The sequence below is a fragment of the Scatophagus argus genome, chromosome 17 (assembly GCF_020382885.2).
Source record: "Scatophagus argus isolate fScaArg1 chromosome 17, fScaArg1.pri, whole genome shotgun sequence".
NCBI lineage: Eukaryota > Metazoa > Chordata > Actinopteri > Scatophagidae > Scatophagus > Scatophagus argus.
This window is the reverse complement of record NC_058509.1, coordinates 5,506,280-5,526,155: the sequence shown is the minus strand read 5'-3', so window position 1 is coordinate 5,526,155 and position 19,876 is coordinate 5,506,280. Positions and strand designations below refer to the sequence as shown.

The 19,876-nt window shown below is 43.0% G+C and overlaps 1 protein-coding gene across 3 annotated transcripts in view; it reads right to left on the bottom strand.

Moving 5' to 3' along the window:
• Positions 1-5,923: 5,923 nt before the first annotated feature.
• Positions 5,924-19,876, bottom strand: part of LOC124074477 (ephrin type-A receptor 7) — a 303,047-nt gene continuing 289,094 nt past the window's right edge. For 2 of the 3 annotated variants that reach the window (XM_046417453.1, XM_046417452.1), the window contains exons 10-18: positions 17,112-17,237; positions 15,920-16,105; positions 13,334-13,395; positions 12,650-12,766; positions 12,143-12,229; positions 11,601-11,753; positions 9,026-9,216; positions 8,775-8,939; positions 5,924-8,507 (exon numbers count right to left, since the gene is read on the bottom strand). In XM_046417453.1, coding sequence (XP_046273409.1) covers positions 8,393-8,507; positions 8,775-8,939; positions 9,026-9,216; positions 11,601-11,753; positions 12,143-12,229; positions 12,650-12,766; positions 13,334-13,395; positions 15,920-16,105; positions 17,112-17,237 — 1,202 coding nt within the window. In that variant the 3' untranslated portion in view covers positions 5,924-8,392. The remainder of the gene's footprint in view (positions 8,508-8,774; positions 8,940-9,025; positions 9,217-11,600; positions 11,754-12,142; positions 12,230-12,649; positions 12,767-13,333; positions 13,396-15,919; positions 16,106-17,111; positions 17,238-19,876) is intronic. The other variant, XR_006845858.1, reaches the window with a different exon arrangement.

The following is a 19,876-nucleotide window of genomic DNA, read 5'->3' as shown; positions in this document are numbered from 1 at the left end:
TCACTTTGTCATTATGAGGTATTTTGTGCAGAATTTTGAGGGAGAAATTTTTATTCAATCCATTTTGGACTTCAACATAACAAAATGTGAAAAAAGTGAAGCGGTGTGAATACTTTCTGGATGATCCGTATAGCTGTCAAATAAATCAAGGATCAAGGGATCAAGGAACTTTTATTGTCATACCAGCTCACATTTACATGCTTATGGTACGAAATTAGGACTCAGGTCCCGGGAGCAATAGGTAGGGTATAAAAATATATGAAATGAAAAGTTGAATAAAAAAATAGAAATATAAGCTAAGTAAAAATAGAATATACAAGATACAAAATACAAGATGTTTATTGTGTTTATTTGTCACACACACAATCATACACGGTACAATGTGCAGTGAAATTCTTTATGTCCCTGATACCAAAAAATAGGTAAATAAAAAATTTAAATATTGTAAAAAAAACGCTTATAAAAAAAAAAAATTAAATTAAAAAAGGCTAAGAGACAAATACAATGTAAAAAAAATGATCAATCGGTACAGGAGTGAGAAAAAATATAATACTTCCCTCTAAACTGTGGTATAAGGAGCATAAAAGTATAATTATGGTACAAGCACAGTACCCTAAAAGCATACCTCAAGTAAATTGAGTATAAGCTGCTTATCATCACTGTTTTAAAGTCATTACTCTGCAGTGCAGTTTTCACATATGCCACCATGTGGCAGTATGGGACTACAAAGCCTCCCCTGCCCCCCTTTTCCCTGCTTGACCCTCTGCTAACACCTCAAGGTCAAAGGCTGGGAGTCAGTTTGGCGTCTCTCTGCTCAGCTGCTTCGGGATACGAACGGCAGGATGCAATCTGCTAAATCCTTTGTGCTGCTGATCAGCTGCTCGCTCTGCCCTTTCAAATTACTGACTGAGACAAGCAGGGATGCATCAGTACCAAACAGCAGAAGTGGAACACGCAGGGACGAGGACTTTTACGTAACGGAGGTGGACTTGTGAAGTTGCGAAGGGAGACAGTGTGAAGATGTTGTGAGCAGAAATGCTGAGAGATGGACGGCACATGTACGGTGAGACAGCGAGACAGGCAACATGCAGACAAGCGCAGTGAGACGGAGAGTGAGAGACTCAAAGTGCTCTTATGGGGAGTCTCGGGAGGCGTCCAGACAGACGGGCGTTTAAACTGTCAAAAGGAGAAACGGAAAATCTCTGCCAGCTTCCCGTCTGTCAGCCAACCGCAGAGAGCGAGAGAAGTTGTCTGTTCGGTCACTCAGAGTTTAATCTCTGCTCAGTGGGAAGTTCTGATTTCGTCAGACTGAACCCCCGGCCTTATCTAAGTACCCTCTCCTTGGATAGATAGGATGGGAAAAGGAGGGGAGGAAGCAGAGGAGGCTGCAGGGGGAGGATTTGCAGACAATCACTCTTTGCCACAGGGGCAAAGTGGTTGAATGGGGCCCGGGAAAGACAAAGCCAGAAATAAGCTGGACATATGAGAGACAGAGAGAGCGAGAGACGAGGTTTAAGATCATGCAGCAACAGAAAAAGGCTGTGATGTGACACTCTTCTCCCAGGAGTGTCCCCGGGGATCGAGGAGGCTTTTGCAGCTTCATTCGCTTCATTCACCCCGCCGTCACCTCGTGAGGCCTGCTCTTCCTCCCCTCGCGTGCACACATCTCTGAGTTCCTCTGGAGAAACCCAAGCTTTTCTTTTTGCTTACAATAGCCTCACCGTTTCGCAGCCTCTCAGGTTCCCCATCCTGTCCTCTGTTTGTTTACTCCACTCCCTCCATAATGCAGGGATTAATTTCTCAAAGCCGATTTGAGCTGCGGCACGCTTCGGCAAAGAGCGGAGAGCACAACTTTTGTGCTGGGGGAAGTTTCCCCTTCACACTAGCTTAGAGGTGGACCGCTCTCCTCTTTATGCCGCTTGCTTTAATCTTCAAACGGAGCAGAGGGAGCGGGGGGATGGAGGGGAGGACAGGAAGGGAGAGGACTCTCAACACACAGTTGGGAATCACTAATGTCTTTACGGAGGTGTCATCTGCTTTCTCATGTGCCTTCTCTGAACCCTTTTGGCTCCTCCGCTACCTCGCTGGCATTTTCTTCCTCTTACATACTTTTTGTCTTTTCTTTTCCGGTTGCAGATTTTCTCACATCATAAACTCCTGTAGTGACACAGTAGGGATGAGTGGAGAGGGATCTTATTTTCATTACCCACCACTTTTTTTTTTTTTTTTTTGCAGGTTCCCAGATCCAAATGTTACATCTTTATGTTGCATGTTTTGTTTCCCCCAGCCAACAATCCAAAATCAAAACATATTTAATCCATGTTTATATAAAACAGACTTAAGAAACTCAAATCTACATCTGCGGCAAACAATTATTGTCATTATCAGTTAGGTTTTCAATTAATGTATGAATAAAATGCCGATTACAATTTGTCTGTTCAAATGTCTGTCCAAAAGTAAAGTTAATCAAATTAAAATGACGTCGAACCGAGAAAAACGGAAAAATACTCACGTGGGAGAAGCTGGAACGAAAGGAATTTTGTCTTCATGACTGACTCAACAAATCTGGCATCAATTCATTTTTCTGTTGTTTGACTGATTAATTTATTAACTGGTTGTTTGAGCTCTGTGGCATCTTTTTCAGCTAAATCTATGAAGACATAGTCAACATTATTGTCGATTAATGCATCCAGCTGTTGATTCACTTATCATTTTAGCCCCAGAGGTCTTAGTCTTGCAGCAGTAGTCAGCATTTCTTTGTTTGATCTACCACTTGATGAATTATTTACACCCGGCTGCATCACATGTGGTGTATTTGAATTTCCGCTAAGTTACTGAAGGCCTTAAACATGTCTTGAGTGGAGTCTTGACTTTGAGAAAGTGATGGATTTCAGGTATAACAGTCTATATTTTGCATTTTGAAACACGATTTGCGTCTCCCTGTCCCAGTCTCATTTACAGTGAATAAACAGGCAAATCTGATGGAAGATTTATCCTCAAACCGTGAGAAGCCTGATAAAATACCAACCAACACAACCCCCCTCACAGCTGAGAAGAGTTACTGTGGGATATGATGTTTGCATACTAAGACATGCCGTTCAAATGAATAGCATTCATTATATTGTACCGCAAGGGAATAGGAGGCAGAAAGCAGCTGATTAGGCCCACTATTCGGCTCATTTAGCATGTGTGCAGCTGCTAAGACGGCTCATGACCCAGAGCACACAGGAGTCAAGTGTCAAGACTATTATGATTTCATAATTTATGTTATGTAGATAGGCAACATAATACATCTATATACATATATATATATACATATATATATATATATATATATATATATATATATTATTTCATTTTAGATTTTATCCCCCAAACACAGTCTAGATTGGCAGGGTGCTACATTGCAGTTGCTTCATTTTGAAGAGAAAATCATTTTTCATTTTTACTTGCGCATCTAAATACATGCATAAACATTTTTTTTTTTTTTTTTTTAGAGGCACCAGTTACTTTCTGGGTTTTTCAGTCTCTCAGACAGAATCCTAATGAGCCTGACATGTAAATAAGCTTTTTGTGTTTTCTTCATCACATTCCATCTCGAATTCAGGCGAGAAATCTACAAAAAGCCTCAGATAATGAATGATCCAAATCCAGCGTTACTGCAGTGGGAGTTCAGATGCTGGGGTCTGCTTAGCAGCATCTGAAGGAGGTGATGTTTGATTGCGTGGGAGGTTTAGAAAGCTGCAGCCAGCGATGGCTCGGAGATGAAACTCATTAAGTCTCAAACTCCAATCCCCAACTCCAATAAGACTGTAATATAAAAAAATATGGATTGCTGCTGCAACTGTATGAGATAAATAAAAAGATCTCATTCTCGAATGTATGCCCGTGCACCGTCAGAACACATGCAGTACCTTCACAGTATTATGCACACACGCACTGACCCATACAGCAGGCACAGAAGCACGTACCAGCACACTCGCTTCTGCCCACCCACACGGTTGCCCACAGCAATCCCACGCAAAGTTAATTTGCATTTACAATAATTTCCCATACGCTCAGTGCAAGTCTAAAGGTGGGTGGTGTGTAATAAGACAGTAAGTAATATAACCTGAGTCCTGGAGAGAGAGACTTAATAAGTTCACATGGTAGAGAAGGGAGAGTGAGAGAGAAAGCGTGAACCACCTGGAGAAAGTCAAGAGACGTAGCCGAAAGTTGAATTCTGAAAGTGAAAATGGGGCATTGACCTCGTGACACGTGGATCGGTACACGAGGCCCAGGTAACCCCAAAGTGGTAGGAACGATTGTGCTTTGGGGGCTGCAGGATCATTTCTTTGCACCTGAGGTGAAGTTAAAACAGTACTGATTAATTGGTAGTTTATCATTAAGAGCCCATTTACATTAGACCATCCGGCTGCTCACTGGTACTGTTTCCTTAGGCAAGACTCTCAAAGTTCTGCTGTCAAGCACTTTTTAAAGCATCGATTGGGGTGGGTGCACAAATCTCACACCTGGGGACTCATTTTTAAAATGGACTCAAGGTGAGTTGTGATCTTAAGTAGAACATAAGCAGAAAACCGCGTATAAGCAGTTATTTATAAAACCCTACTTTGATGTGGAAATGATGGCACCTGTGAGCAAAGTCTAGACTTGACTTGAGTGATTTCTGCTGCTGGTTATGTAGGAGTGTTGCAATATGGGTCGACTGTGCATCCAAGCCTGTGAATCTTGCATGAACTTCATGAACAATGTTATAGGAATGATCAATTAAAGGTGTGAGGAATTAGCAGACCCACAGTCATTAATTTTGAACAGACTGCATCACTTAATCTTTTCATGTTCTTAAGCAAGACCATTTCTTTTTAATCTGTCTCTCTGCCTGACCTCATTCGCTGCAGCGGCGGCGGCTCCCAGTATTTAGTCCAGCGAACAATATGTTGCCTGGCTTCAATCTTCTATACAATTGCAATCCTGAAGTTGGATTTTCCTGTTGTGTTGTTTACAAAAAATAACATTTGTAAACAAACAAAAAATATGTTCACATTGTGTATCACAACCAAATGCACTGGGTGAATTGTTCAGCTCTATCAAAGGTGCTGAGTGCATGTCCGTTCTGTTTTTGGAAACACAATGCACTAAGTATACATGTCAGTAAGTGATAAGAATCACCAAAACACTGGCAGAGTACCTGGTTGCAATCTGCAGGGCTCAATGTTGACCTCTTAATGCCACCCACCACGGTTTGATGGGCTCAACTGTTGAATTTCGGGTGGGTCCAAACACTGACTGTGATTGGACGCTAGCTGTGAGCCTTGAAGGTCGCGCCAGTGGTTGGTGCGACTTTCAACACACCACCCACATTTGACAAGTCAACTAGCCAATCTTTATTTAAATAAAATCTGCCTAATTATATTGATCATAATAATTAGGCTTTTTGGCTAACCATGTCAGTTCTAGTGTTATTAGCTAGCACCTCAGCGAGCTAATGTGCAAAGTAAGCTCTTCTATCAGTCTAGATGTTTAAGTAAGCAACAAAAACTCCTTGTTCCTTAAGTCCGCCCAAACCCAAGTCCATACCAATCAATGTTTAACCCCACCCAAATCTGACAGTTCAACCAACCAAAGCACGATGGGTGGGATTGAACTTAACTCTTCGCTGAACCCCACCCCTTCTGAAAGCTGCAGCTAAATGTGATGTAATTTAGAAACAATAGCGGCATCACATAGTTTATACATCAGAGAGCGTTGACAAGTTTAATATTCAACCATGAACTGTGTTTATGACTTGGAAGTTAATGTATAATTATTGGATTTTTAAAATAACATTAAAATATTTATCAGTTAGGCTAAGATATGTACCGATTTAATTTTACGGTTTACTTTCAACCCCAAAACAGAATACAAGAAGCAAAACACATTTTCTTGTACTGGAGATTTTTTAATAACACGTTTCAATTTTGCAACAGCCATCAGATTTTCCTCTAACAGGTAAAAATCATCAAAAAAAAAAAGAAGAAGAAAAAAAGAGTTTTATATTCCAAACACCAGGGTTTCTTGGCTATGTCCCTAAAATTCAAACAAATAAAACCCTTACACAGTGAGCAGATATTATATTCAACACATTGTTCTTCAAACAAATTATAAAAATAGATTTAGCATTTTCAAATACATATTTACAGTATTAAACATATCATAATGGTCACAGTAACAGAGAGGGGGGAAACAAATCGTATTTCATTCATCGTGGTGATGAGGTCCAGTTTGTTGAGTGTTGGCGACAATGTGTATGTGTGTGTGTGTTTTGTAGGCTTTTGTGTCTGCGTGTGTGTGTGTTAACGGGGAACATCGACGTGTTTCTTCAGCTATGTTAACATGTGAGCGATAACTATGAGCACATATGAGTTTGTTTCATTTGACAAAACCGTTACAGAGAAAGAGAGGAGGAGAGTATGAGCGGATAAAACATAAACCAAACCAAAAAATACCAAATACAAACCAATTACAATATTCCAGTCAAAAATGCACGTACCTTCTATCGTGAAGCCGTATGATAATCAAATAATGCCCCGATAAAATTCTTCCTTCAAGTCTCCGGTATTGAAATATGACGTAAAAGGCGAGGGGCAGATCACTGTACAGAGAAAACTGTGGGAATTACCTGGGAAAAAAGAAAGTGCAACCACAAAGTATGGCATAGCATGATATTAACAGCAACACAAAATTAAACATGATAAGCCAACAGCTACAAAGAAAAGAAGCCCACATGACATTCCTTAATACTGTATCCATGCTGCAACACACTCACTGTAATGTATACAGCAAACCCAGAGATCATGGACAAAAAGAATTAACCGTATCAAATCCAGTGCTCGAGAATACACAGATACTGTGTGCTGACAGTAGAAATCCTCCAGTGTTCCTCTCACTTCCTGTGTACTAAAACAACTAATCTGTTCAGGCAGAAACTCACAATCATATAATCAACTGGACAAAAAAACAAAACAAAACAAAACAAGAGGAGATAACTGCTTTTTCTCAACAGTTTTTTTTAAATACTAGTTGAATAAATAAATGATCCTAACCTCTTTTCTAGAGAGATTTGTGTTGCAGTGTGTAAACATAAATAAATATGGATAAATATCTGAATCATCTTCCAGAGTTCGCCTGTGCTCTACACAGAGTATTAAATATGGTAGTGAGGGAGGCTTTGGAGAGGAGGATTATGTTACCGAGATGACATCCAGCAGGCTAAAAAAAAAAAAAAGGAAAAATTGGACGTTTTAAATGCACATAGAAAACAACTTCAAAGCATGGGGAAGGCGAGAGGAAGGTAAAAGAAATACAGAAAATAGAATCAAGAGCAGACAGCGACATACAATAAATAAATGAACAATCAAACGCACGTTTTGAACCTTTCACTTTACAGTTGTATCCTGCAGCTTTTCTCCTTTATCAGCGGCCCCACAGACAAAAAAAAAGCAGGCTGATGTTCCTGAATGTACATTATGTCACCACCCACAGCTTACTGCAGCTCCATCACCCCATCAGCACTCTTCATATGCTGCATTTAGGACTACACTGTATGCTTTTGAGGCCTCATCCACCGTCCAAACTCAGCCTCACTGGACCTTCTACATGGGACAGCACAGTCTTCTCAAGCTGCTGCTCTGAAACCGCAGTTTACATTCCAGCCATGTTTAATCTTCACAAGTGTTCCTCCGCCTGCCTGATACGAGATCAGCTCTGACACACGATGATATGATTATCCCGGTAAAGTCAATCGCTTCCTGTTTGATTTGAAATCAGCTGTGCCAGTTCTGAGGAGAGAGTAATTTGATCCAAGGTCAGTAAAATTGTTCCTGACTTTGACTATATACTGTCTTCAGTGATTCAATGTTGTGGTAAAGGGAAATTCCACCCAAAATGTCAACATTTCTTTGAGCGCTAGTCCATAACCGGCATGTTGGCTTCATCTGGGCCGCCCACCCGCAGCTTTCAGAGGTCAGCTTCAGACAGAGCCCGTCCTGCTACAGACAGTATTTCATTTGTCTTTACGCACTGATCCAGAACCAGTGAGATGGAGCTGACACAGTTACTGAAGTGCAGATAGAAGTCACAAAAAAAGGTCACATGACATCACTCCTCAGCTACCCCCCCTCAATCGCAACAGCAACACCGCTTGTCTCTGAGGGGGACTGATAGAAAAAAAGGAAGTAAGGAATCAAGGAAGGCATGAGGAAGTGTGGGAAGGACGAACGGATAGAGGAGTGCAGTTGGCTGAAAGATCTGCTCGTCTTTCCTTCCGTTCTCTCCTCTTCTCCACCCCATCATCCATCTGCACATGCTCATAGGTCTGCAGCAGCAGCGTGAGACTGGGTGTGTCGACTCTTTGTTAGACCTGCACACCGCGGCCGTGCATTTGGATGACCTGGGCTCTGAGGGTCTGGATGGCAGCCAGGATCAGCTTCTGGTGCTCAAGGGAAGTGATGCCAAGGCTCAGTACGTCTCTGTGGACACAGAGAACACAGTGGACACCCACTTCAAACCAGTGACAAACAGAAATTTCTGCAGAAAAATAATCCAAAACGTTTCATGTGTGTTGTCTCGATAACCTTGATGATGTCATAGTGGAGTACACATCTGCATCACTGCTGCAAGGGGCCGAAGTTAAACCACGCGGAGCGAAAAACTAGATTTTTAGCTGTGTTCAGTTGCCCCCATAAAATTAGAAATGTTTAATAAATCTGGATTCAGAGTTGTATCAAGACACTCACTGCACAGTCATTCTTGCCACGGACTCCAAGTAGCAGTATCCTGCAGCGGTGAAGTTGTCCTTGTATCGGCCCATGTCCACGGCGTCCAGCCACTCTCCCACCGAGTTAAACGACGGGAAGGAGGGGAGAGGCCTCTCTGCTAGCGTGATGGATGAACTCAGGGTTCTGCAGGACAGGAAACAGTTTTGAACGCATGGAAAACTTTGTAGAAAATAATGTACGCAGCGATCCCACGTATGAGCGGACCATACCTGCGTGCCAGGGTGGAGGAACCAATGCCGTCAGGGGAGCGGATGCTCTTGCTGAGGGCTGAGTGGATCTGGCTGAAGGTGGGCCTCTCTGTCCTCTCCTTCTGCCAGCAGTCCAGCATCAGCTGATGGAGGTGCGGAGGACAGTTCACCGGAGCCGGGAGCCTGAAACCGTCCTCGATGGCCTTGATCACCTGCAGGATGTGCAGAGGAAGGAGAGCCGTTATACCAGGTTAGAAAATTTAGATTTAGTTTGGTGATTTTTTTTTTTAGTACTTAAACTATAATTGGCTTAATTCCCTAAAGAGCACGCTTTGCGACTGAAGGGGCAAGGCAGAGGAAGTGAATAAGAAAGTAAAAAAGGTTTGTCCTACTTAAAAAAGTTGAGTAAGGCATTTAAAACTTTTTTTTTTCTTTACAGTGGAGTTGCTTAGTTGCCAAGAATAGAAGCCTTTACACAGTACAGGTCCTACTTGGATAAACAGCCGTACAAAAGTGCTGGTGCTTTCATTTTCTCTTGTCACTAATTACACCAACTATAACGTCGAATTGCATTGTTTTGCTCTTTGGTAATTGAACTTATTTTGAGACATTATCCTTTAAGGTCACCTTACAAGTCAGCATCAAATGCAAAATAAAAAGAATTTCACGGAGAGATACTGCCAACATGAACAATATGAGCTGATTACAAATCTGCAGTCGCGTCTCGACTAAAACCTGAACAAAAACAGAGGCAACTGTTCTCTGAAAGAGAAGACAGATACGCCCGCAAAAACAAACCAATGCAGGATCCATCACGACTGACTGACTTTGTTTGTGGATTGAAAGGTCACTTAACAGGATATTCAATGCTTCTTAGAGTCACTTCACAGGATATTTGATGGGGTATCAATATTTGAGCTCCTATCAGCAGAAAACTGTATTGTAACATTTTAATTTCCTACAATACAACACATTGTAGGTGAGTGAATTAAAAAAAAAATCCAGACAGGCTTGAAATAGAAGATAAATTACAGAGATGGAATAAACAGACCAGCCTGTGTTTTCTCATACCTGACTCACTCTAAAAGATAAGCTACGAAATACAATGATTCATCTCAGCTCAGCGTTTTGCAACCAGCCCCGTGAAACCTCACTGTCTTCAAACAGTGGAGCATGAAAGCATCCCTCCGGACTACCTCAATGTTCCTAGCTCCTCCATCACACTAATGTTCTCCCAATTCACCATAACACCTTATTGAGAGATTTCCTCTCAGTATGTCTCAGGACGTGCGATACATCCTCCTCTCGAGTCGCTAAGAAATACAATCTCCTGAAAGGAGGAAATAAAGTCAGAGCATAATCACAAAAATGACATCCATCAGTGGCATTATTTCCTAAAACACTTGCTCTTCTCTGTAAGTGCACACCCGCCGCCCCGCCCGCCGCACCATCCTCTCAGCCCCTTAAGCTGCTATCTCACCAAAGAGCATTCATAAAAAGCTTTTCAGCATTTGACATTTTCCATTTAATCAAAGTCGGTAGGTAAAGGTCACGATGGATCACAGGTGGACAGGCCGACCAGCTATTCCGTTATGATATAATGTATCAATTTAAAGTGGATTAATATCCCTGGCGCTCTACAAGCTTCACCTTTGCCCCGTCAATTGGAAAGTTTGATAATATGAACCAGGCTGAGAGGAAACTTTCTCCTGCTTTGTGAAAGGGCACCAGAAGAAGAAAAAAAGGACTGTTAAAAGCTATTCTTGTGCCTGCTGAATGAATAACTCATGCATATTAATTATGGACGTTCAAAAACGGAACACGCTAATAATCTGTTGCTTTTTAACTATGCACCTGCCTGTCTAAAGTGTAGGCATAATTGCACGATGACAGTAATTTGAGAGGGCATTAGCATGATTAAGCTTTTGGACCTGATGAACGATAACAATTCATGATCACCATCTCCTCGTACTTTGCAGTGGCTCGGTGAGTGTTGTCGGCTTCAATAAAAAGACAAGTAGTCTCACAGATTCACCTGCTCTCTCTCCTCTCTTTCAAGTGTACATTAGAAACATGACTTGTGTCAGAAGGCAGGACAAAAACAACCTTTGTTTTTTTGGTTTTTTTTTCTGAAGGACAAAGAGACTGAAGACAGCAAAACAGACCACCCACGTCGACTTGGAAATCACAGGCTACTAGTGACGAGTGGCAGGGTCCTATCGACTTGACAAGCTCTTCGACCCCAAGCGTTTTACATTTTCTGAAAGAATTCTTCTGGATGGATTTTTAAAAACACTTTTTAAGAGCAGGATGGCACTCGGGGACAGGCGGAGGCCACTGGAAGGGGGTCAATGCGTCCTTAAGAGAAAACAGGATTGGTCATGGAGCTGATGCAGACTTAAAAGGGGAGGGGGGCTTAGGCCCTGCAAAGGCTTTCAGAGGTACTGTGGCTTCCTGGCTTTCTTTTAATAAGATCCAAGCTGGGCATGGATACAGAGTTCATTGACAGAGGGAGACTGTAAAAAAGGCATATAAAGGAAATGACTGGAGAGATTAATAGAAAGCACCCTCCTATCTCTCTCACACACACACTTACATCCTGGTTGCCCATATCCCAGTAGGGTCTCTCTCCGTAGGACATGACCTCCCACATCACAATGCCAAAGCTCCAGACATCTGACGCAGAGGAGAAGCGATGGTACTGGATGGCCTCGGGAGCGGTCCACAGCACCACGCTCTTACCGCCATGCTGCCGCAGAGGAGAGGTAAGACGCAGCGTAAAGACGGTGTGGGGAGTTCACAAACGATACGCTTTAATATTCTCTTTGAAAAGCTTTTGAACATATTTTTAACAGATCAAAAGAATCTTTAGAGGAGTGGGTTCACCTTGAGTGGAAGCCAGGAATATCCAGGGAAATAAAGTGCTGAAATATTTCTTTCTCTGACAGCTTAATTATATGACCTCGCCAGACATGACGTGTGTTAACTCTCATTTGGTCCATGGCTCATTAAAAATATTACCCCTACAAGTGTGAACTTCCTACCAACAGGCTTTGAGGGTCATTAATTTGTAAAGTAGAACATGAAAATCCAAACTGTTCAGTAAAGCTGACCTTTTGACTGTGGTTTTTCTCTTACCAGTGTGGTGTAGATGGCCTCAATCTTGTCGTCCTGAAGAGGTCTGAAGCCAGATACTTTGCAGCCCAGGTTGGAGTTAACCAGCACCTGACAATAGGAAAACAAACTAATTAGCACTGGTTACATTTGGAGGGGAAACAATCTCAGGACAAGAGCTCTCTGCCCCGGTGGGCAAAGCTCTTATCGTACCAGGGACAATTGATTGTTTACAAGAACAAATGGTCCTGTCCTCATTTTCCGCAACGTGACCCCTGCATTTGCAGTTTGACAGAGAGGCTCTTTTAGGAAAATGCTGCACAGTGAAACCTTGATGTGACAAAATGATTTTGACGGTATTGTCTTGTCATGTTCAGCTTTGTGTATCACTCAAATGGAAACCTGCAGGCAAGCGATAGTAAATGATGTCTGCAGACAAGGACAAATTGTATTCTCTAACCCACCTGCGAAAACCTGAGACATACATCACCCTGCACCCTCGCCTCTATCATCTCCCACCTGCTCCCTTACCTTGTGTGCAGCCAGCCGTTTGTGGACGAAGCCCATTTCAGTGAGGTACTTCATCCCTGATGCCACCCCAGTCAGCATATCCATCAGCTGCATTACACTCAGCTGGCCCTCGTGTTTCTGAGGTTATGGGAGGCAGGAGGACCAGGAAGAACGGAGACGGAAAATGAGAATGAACGGAACACGAAGGGTGTGAATGGAAAAGAAAAGGAGAGAAAGAGAGGAGAGAGTGAGTGTACACAATATGTACGCTGCGATGCAAAAAAAGGGCAACGAATCTGTTACTACAGTACAATGTTGTGCTCACTGAGCTGAATCCCTTTATTTGGAGGATAAAAACAAACAGGTCATTAATTCGTATTATTATAAACCACGCCGCAGTGGTTCATAGAGCAGAGGGGCACAGTAACAGTTTACAGAGGCTTACAGCGTCTTTAAGCGGAAAACACTCCATTTGTGTGGCTAATCATGTTACGTTTTCCTTTTTTGCCTTATTAACAAACAAATATGGCTGCCCCAGGACTGCACTATAATCACAGTGAATTTAAGTTTACTAGAATAAAACGCCTGAAATGTCCCAAAAACAGAATGACGAGGCTTATTTCTGTTATTAGATGAGAAGCAAACCTGTCTGCATGTACATTTAAAATAAATGTGTGCACAAATAAATCCAAACAAAACACTTACCCTAAGGAAGGAATCTAATGCTCCATTAGACATGCTCTCCACTATGATCATCATGGTGTTACCTGCAGACAAACAAAAGCAGCGAGACAGTGGAGTACATGAATAAGTAAAATGGAGAGAATCCGGAGAAAATAGAAAAAAGTGAGAGTGGTAATAGAGACAAAGACGCAGACAGGGAGGGAGTAAAGTGAGTCTAGTCCACTTGGCAGCACGACAGGCATTGTGCAAAGCCATTCCTCACCCAGTGAACTGTGGTGAAGTCAGGAGAACCTGTGTGCTGCCCTGGCTGTCTCAGCAAGTTTAACGACCCTCAAACACACACACAGTCCAGCACAGTGCAGGTGTGCACGTTCATATACACTACACACACATGCATGCTCACACACACACACACACACACACTGCCCGGGCACAGATGGCAGGGATCCAGCAGCGCTATGAGGTGCACAGAGGAGGAAAATAAGACTGCAGCAGTTGGAGGAGAGAGGAAACAAGGAGAAAGAAGTGGATTATGGGAGGCTGAGACCATAAGATAAACCTTGATAGATATGTAAACAACTTGATATCTTAAAAAAAAAAAAAATGCACATCTCGGATAAAATGCTATTGATCCTGACAGTTTGCAGGCTTCTTACAAAAATGATAAATTGGTATTGTAATACCCACAATGCACGAGTTGCCAGTATCACTGAGCTATCAGGAAGTGATTTGGAGGGGTGTCCAATGACAAGCGTGAGACAGCGCAGACACACTGCCATGGTATGCCAGCCATCTTGTAACTAAAGCGAGCTGGATGGGAACGTTAGTGGGTCGCGCAGGGCTGGAGTGACAGAAGCATGGAGCTTCAAACAAGGAGGCAGTTTAAAGTATTCTGTCCTTTGTGTCATGTGGCTTAATGCTGAAAACACTTTCAAGGACGTCAGGCGAGTTTGCAAATCCTTGGCAGAAATGCAGATGCAGGGAGGGAGTAATGAGTGCTTTCTTACACAATCGTGCACGCTTGTAAGTCATAACTCAAATTCATACTGAAACAACAAGGGCTTGAACTTTACTCAATCCTACTGCTTCAAACGGTGTTTTGCAAAACTGTCCCTTATATGAAATCAATCACCTTTCCAGAGCGACTGATGAAAACTGAAATAGCCACTTGTTGAGGGGCCATGAGGGACATTTAAATGCTAGTAAAGCCACTAAGTAAAAGACACTGAGGTATTAGTACTATTACTTAAGTAAAGGATCTCTGCTTCTTCCTCCATTCGCTGTAAAGGAAAAACATTAAAGGAGGAACCTTTGTGAGCTAGTGGGACACACCAGTGATTTCCTGTGGCCTTGAATTATGGTGAAAGGATGGGAAGATTAGTGAGGAGGTGCGTGCTGTTTGCAGGTGGTGGAGGGATGGATGAGGGCTGAGTGAGGATCTGGTGGGGGGTAAGTGATGTAAAGCAGGTGATTTGTAGTCTAACAGTCGGCGGGTGGGAGTGTGTGTGTGTCTGTGTACTGTTTGTGTGCACGGATGTGTGATTTCATGCCAAGTGAGGAGGCAAGCAAGCAGGTGTGCATGTGTCAATGATAGTAAAAGAAAAAGTGAGCATATGGGACTGACTTTGTACACGAGTGAGAGAGCATGTGAGGTATTTGTGTGTGTGTGTGTGTGTGTGTGTGTGAGAGTGTGCACGTGATGGTGGGAGAGATTGGAGTAGATCTCAGGGCCCCGCTGGGTCTCTAGCACCAATTACTGTACCCTGCACATCTGCTGCCATCCTACTGAGCACAGAGTGTGTCCGGGCACCGTGCCCACATCCACACACACACACACACACACACACACACCATCAAGAGCATCACTGTGCCAGTAACAAAAACTTCACAAAACTCTTTAAAGCTTCTCCCTTCACCTGCCATTCCCATTAACCTCTACCTCATCCTCCCTGTCTCTGTCCGTTTCTTCCCTTCAAATTTTTTTTCTTCCATCTTGCTTTCACTCTAGGACTTCAATTGCTATCTGTCAGCAGAAAATGGGACTTGATGTAGCTCAGCTGCTGCCAGTGGACGGCATCCATCTCGCCACCCTGCTCTCTACTCTTCAACGTTTTCTTCTTTCCCGTCCTCCCGTCCTGCCCTCTCCGCCGGGAGCGCTGACCCCCTCCATTCGTGTGATATTGAAATGGTCGAAGTATCGAGGTGCTCATCCCAATCCTCTCTTCTCCTGTCCATCGCCTTTGCTACTCCGACGGATTTCTACCCTTCGCCCCTCCACAGTTACATGAAGTGATGACCCCCTCCTCACGTGTGATATTGAAATGGTTGAATTCCAATTCCATGTTTTACCTCATCCTGCTTCCCTGACATGCTATTCCTTGGTAATGGAGGTGATGAACCTCCTTTATGATACTGGACGTGTTCTTACTATCCCATTTCTCCTTTGATCCTTCAATACCCAGGATGCCACCTCCCGCCGTCACGCTTCCTTTCCTTCACGCCCCCCTTTCCTTTTGTTTTCCCCTTCTTTTCCCAGTGGTATCGCTCTCCTGCCACGCTGCTTTTCACCTTTCTGCTCTCTCTTCATCTCCCTCCCATCCTCCTTACCAGTGGTGATGACGCCCTCCAGTCGGATGATGTTGGAGTGGTCGAACTGCCCCAGGATGCCGGCCTCGCTGAGAAAGGAGCGACGCTGTTTGTCAGAGCATCCGGCCCTTAACGTCTTTATGGCCACTGGCAGCTCTCTCTTACTGGGCAACTTCAGGCAACCGCGACACACCTCCCCAAAGTCGCCTGTAGGGGGAGACAAACAAACAGCGGTCATGATCCCTATTGATCAACTCACTGCCAGAGGGAGTGGAGAAGGAACAGGGCAAAGTGCTGCAGTGCAGGACAGACTGATGATATGAGTAATATCTGCACACTGATGAAAAGAAGCCAGAAGGAAAGAATGGGGGCTAGACAGACGGGTGGGGAAAGTTGGTGCAGAGTCAGATAGAGAAACACACACATATTGGGGAGGAAGAGAGATGACGCAAATGAACAGACACTATTGAGAGACAGGGAGAGATGTGAAATACAAAGGGATCAAAGAGAGATCAAAGATGGGGTAGGGTGCAGGTGAAACAGTGGAACATCAAGTAGAAATAAGACAAATATAACAGCAAGCACTGCAGAGCTCGATTTTGGCAAAGATCACTAAGATGCCAGACTGACTCAACTGGTTTCTTCAAAATGTCTCAAGGCAGGTTGAGGGGAAATGCAGAAATAACCTTGAGCTGCCTCAAAATTATTGAAGCTATTGACAGCCCCAACTCTGTTGACTGCCTTTGCTCGTACACTAATTTATCTTTTCATATTTACTAAAAAACTTGGATGGGGGAGCAATGTTAAGAATCCTTTCTTTCGCTGCTGTTGCAATTTTGCAAAAAGGAATTTCATCATTTTTACTGTGCTATACACTTCATACTCATGTTTCAATTACATCTAAAGCAATGCTCAAATCCTGCTTTTATTTTAAAGGGACACCCCGCCAATATTACACATGAGGATCATTTTACAGATCACAAGGAGTACTACTCAGCCTGCAGCTGTGAAAGGCCTTCTGTGGCTCTGAAACACAACGTTTTATGAACTTAAAATGTTTGAAAGACGTGGACATTGGGTAGGAAGGGAGGGTCTAACAAGAGATGTAACTGAGTGGCATTTTGGGAAATGCAGAGTCCATTGTTTAAGGAGCTTTACACGTAAAGCTAAGGCTGTCAACAATCCTGCTTTATTCCCACGTCCAGCCTCGTACCTGTGTGCACAATTCTCTCTATCTTGATGCTCGAGTTATCCAGCTCCTTGGCAAAGGCGTGCACGGCCTGCAACAGGTCCTCGCATGTCTCTGGGTCAATGTAGGTCCTCCGTGTTGGGATCTTAACTGAACACACAAACAAACATGCATACAATAAAAGGCAGGCCTCGCAAATATGAATTTACAAGTGTCATGATGAGGCAAGTCTCCCCACAGTCCATAAAATCAGTAACACATCATTTGTGGTCCACATGCATGTCTGCTTTAAAAAAAACACATTAAAAAGATAAAAGCCCAGCAGCAAAATGTCCACATGAGGCACCAAACAGATAAAAGAAGCCACTCTGAGATCCAGACACCATTAAGAAGCTGTGCATAAGCAATACAGACAGCCAACTGTTTATTTAGCATAGAAATATGTCTGGTGCTTTCTCTCTCAACACAAAGAAGAACATTTCTCATGTCTGCAACACTCTGTGCTCTTTCTGAGGCCACAGTCAGTGGAGAAATCGAGATCTCTGGCTCCCCCAGCAAAGAATTTCTCTTTGAACGACTGTTGAGCATTAAACCAAAATGTTGTCTCCAGGAAAAAGCTCTTGCTCTTTGTTACAGAGACTGAAATCAATATCTGAGTTCTGCCATTGATGTTCGAGATAGCTGAAACATTTTCCACTATCAAACCACACTATGAATGTAAGCCTGTTGTAAATATCTCAGTTTGACATGTTTAGCTAGCTGTCTGTGGTATTAATAAAGTAAAAAAAAAAAATACTGGGACACACCTCTTTGTTATTGAATTCAGGAGTGGTATGGGGCTGTTTTTCAGGCCTCACAGAGTCCTGACCTCAACCTCATCCAACATCTTTGGGACGAACTGGAACGGAGATTGTGAGCCAGACCTTTTGGTCCAACATCAGTGTCTGACGTCACGACACTGAATTTTTGGCAAAAATTCCCACAGAAACGTGGAAGCTGCTCCCAATACTTTTGTCCATATAGTGTAGTTTTAAGATGATTTTTTTAAAATACTGAAACAAAATGCTCCTGTTTATGTATTCAGAACTTGTCTAATTCTGCATTTTTGTTTGTTCTGACCTTGCGAACTCTGGAGGCAGAGAGAAAAACTGAGATCAAAGGCTGCGAGAACTCGAATCTGACTTTGGGTTTCCTCCGCACGGCTTTAGTCAGATCACAGGGCTCATCCACGAGGGCCTTTTTGTCTTTTCTGCTTGCTTCAGAATGTTATCTCACTAACACACACAAACACGTACGCAAACCAACACACACATACACACACACACACAAAACATAACATAATCTTCAGTTAGAAACTGGGACGGGACATAAAAGACCGTAAAATGCTGAGGCAGAGAAACTTAAAAGTGGTTTGGTATTTGTAGTTCGCTCACTGCTCTGTTTTGGGTACACTGCCACTATGTCCCCGAAATAATGACAACTTAAATATCTCAGAACAAAAAAAAATCCCTCCATGAATAATGTTGCTTTATGTGCACAGTGTGACATTTGATAAATAGCTTAGTAAGCCTAGTAGGTATAAAAGTACTCGTTAACATAAAACAAGCTTCAACATCAGTTCAAACAGAAACCTGGAGTCTAAATTCAAAATAGAAGGAATATTTCATGTTGCCCTCTTCAGCTTTCAGAGAGAGGGGGAAAAAAAGGTTATTTTTAACAATTACTTTGGCTAATTTCCTCCAAAACCATTACTGTGACACTAACGAGACACAGCAATTGGAAATTTCAGCTGACATTTGAAACCATAACTGATATTGACCCCGACTGTTTGACAGTATACAACAAAACAAAAGCACTTCCTGTTTCCTCAATGAGCTTCTTGTATTCTTTATCAACTGCCTATTGCCTAACACTAACAACGAGCAAATAAACCAGCCAGCAGATAGCCAATAACCATTAACCAGTGGACTGTAGTTCTCAATTATCTGACCTCTGACCCTCGTTACTACATGCTAAGGTTAATCTTCCAGGAAAAGGCGCGGTAGTTTTCCCAAAACACGGACCGAGGCTCTAAAATGTGATTACAGCCCTGGATGGACCTGAGGGATCCTATACTGGCTCCCTCATAACGGCTTATTGATCCAACACACACACACACACACAATCGCACACACTTTTGCTTGGCTGTACAAACGCACTCACACACACAAATAAAGCCAAAAGTTCAATTATGAAACAAATGAAACCTTTTCTATTCAAGGCCAGGGCTGAGAGGACGATCGAAGACTCTTTTCTGTCAAATACTGTTTTTAAATGCACTGTAGCAGCTGAAAACCAGCTGGGCGGCACAAGTGCACACACACACACACACACACACGCACACACGAGGGGATGCTCACATGCTTCGTAAAATGAACTATATAGGCTGAAAATGGCTGCAAATGCTCGGACACTTGTGACACACAGAGGCACGCTTCATTGGCTCTTCGGCTGACAGTTTGAGGGTTAAGTGTGTCACTGCCATGTGCGATTGAGGAGAAACTAAAGCATGTTCACACTCAGCTGCCTAATCTTCAGCGGACCAATGAACATGCCGAGCAAAAAATATTTCTTTCCAAAATCCAAAGGCCACAAACTCTTTTATCTTTCTCCATTCATTTCCCCAGACATCTTCACTCTGTCTCTCTCACACATGCAATCAAACTCTGGATGCTATCTACAACTGGTCTGTTAATGGAGCCTGCAGAAGAGGCTCTCCTCCACCCACCCCCACCCTCCCCTACACTACA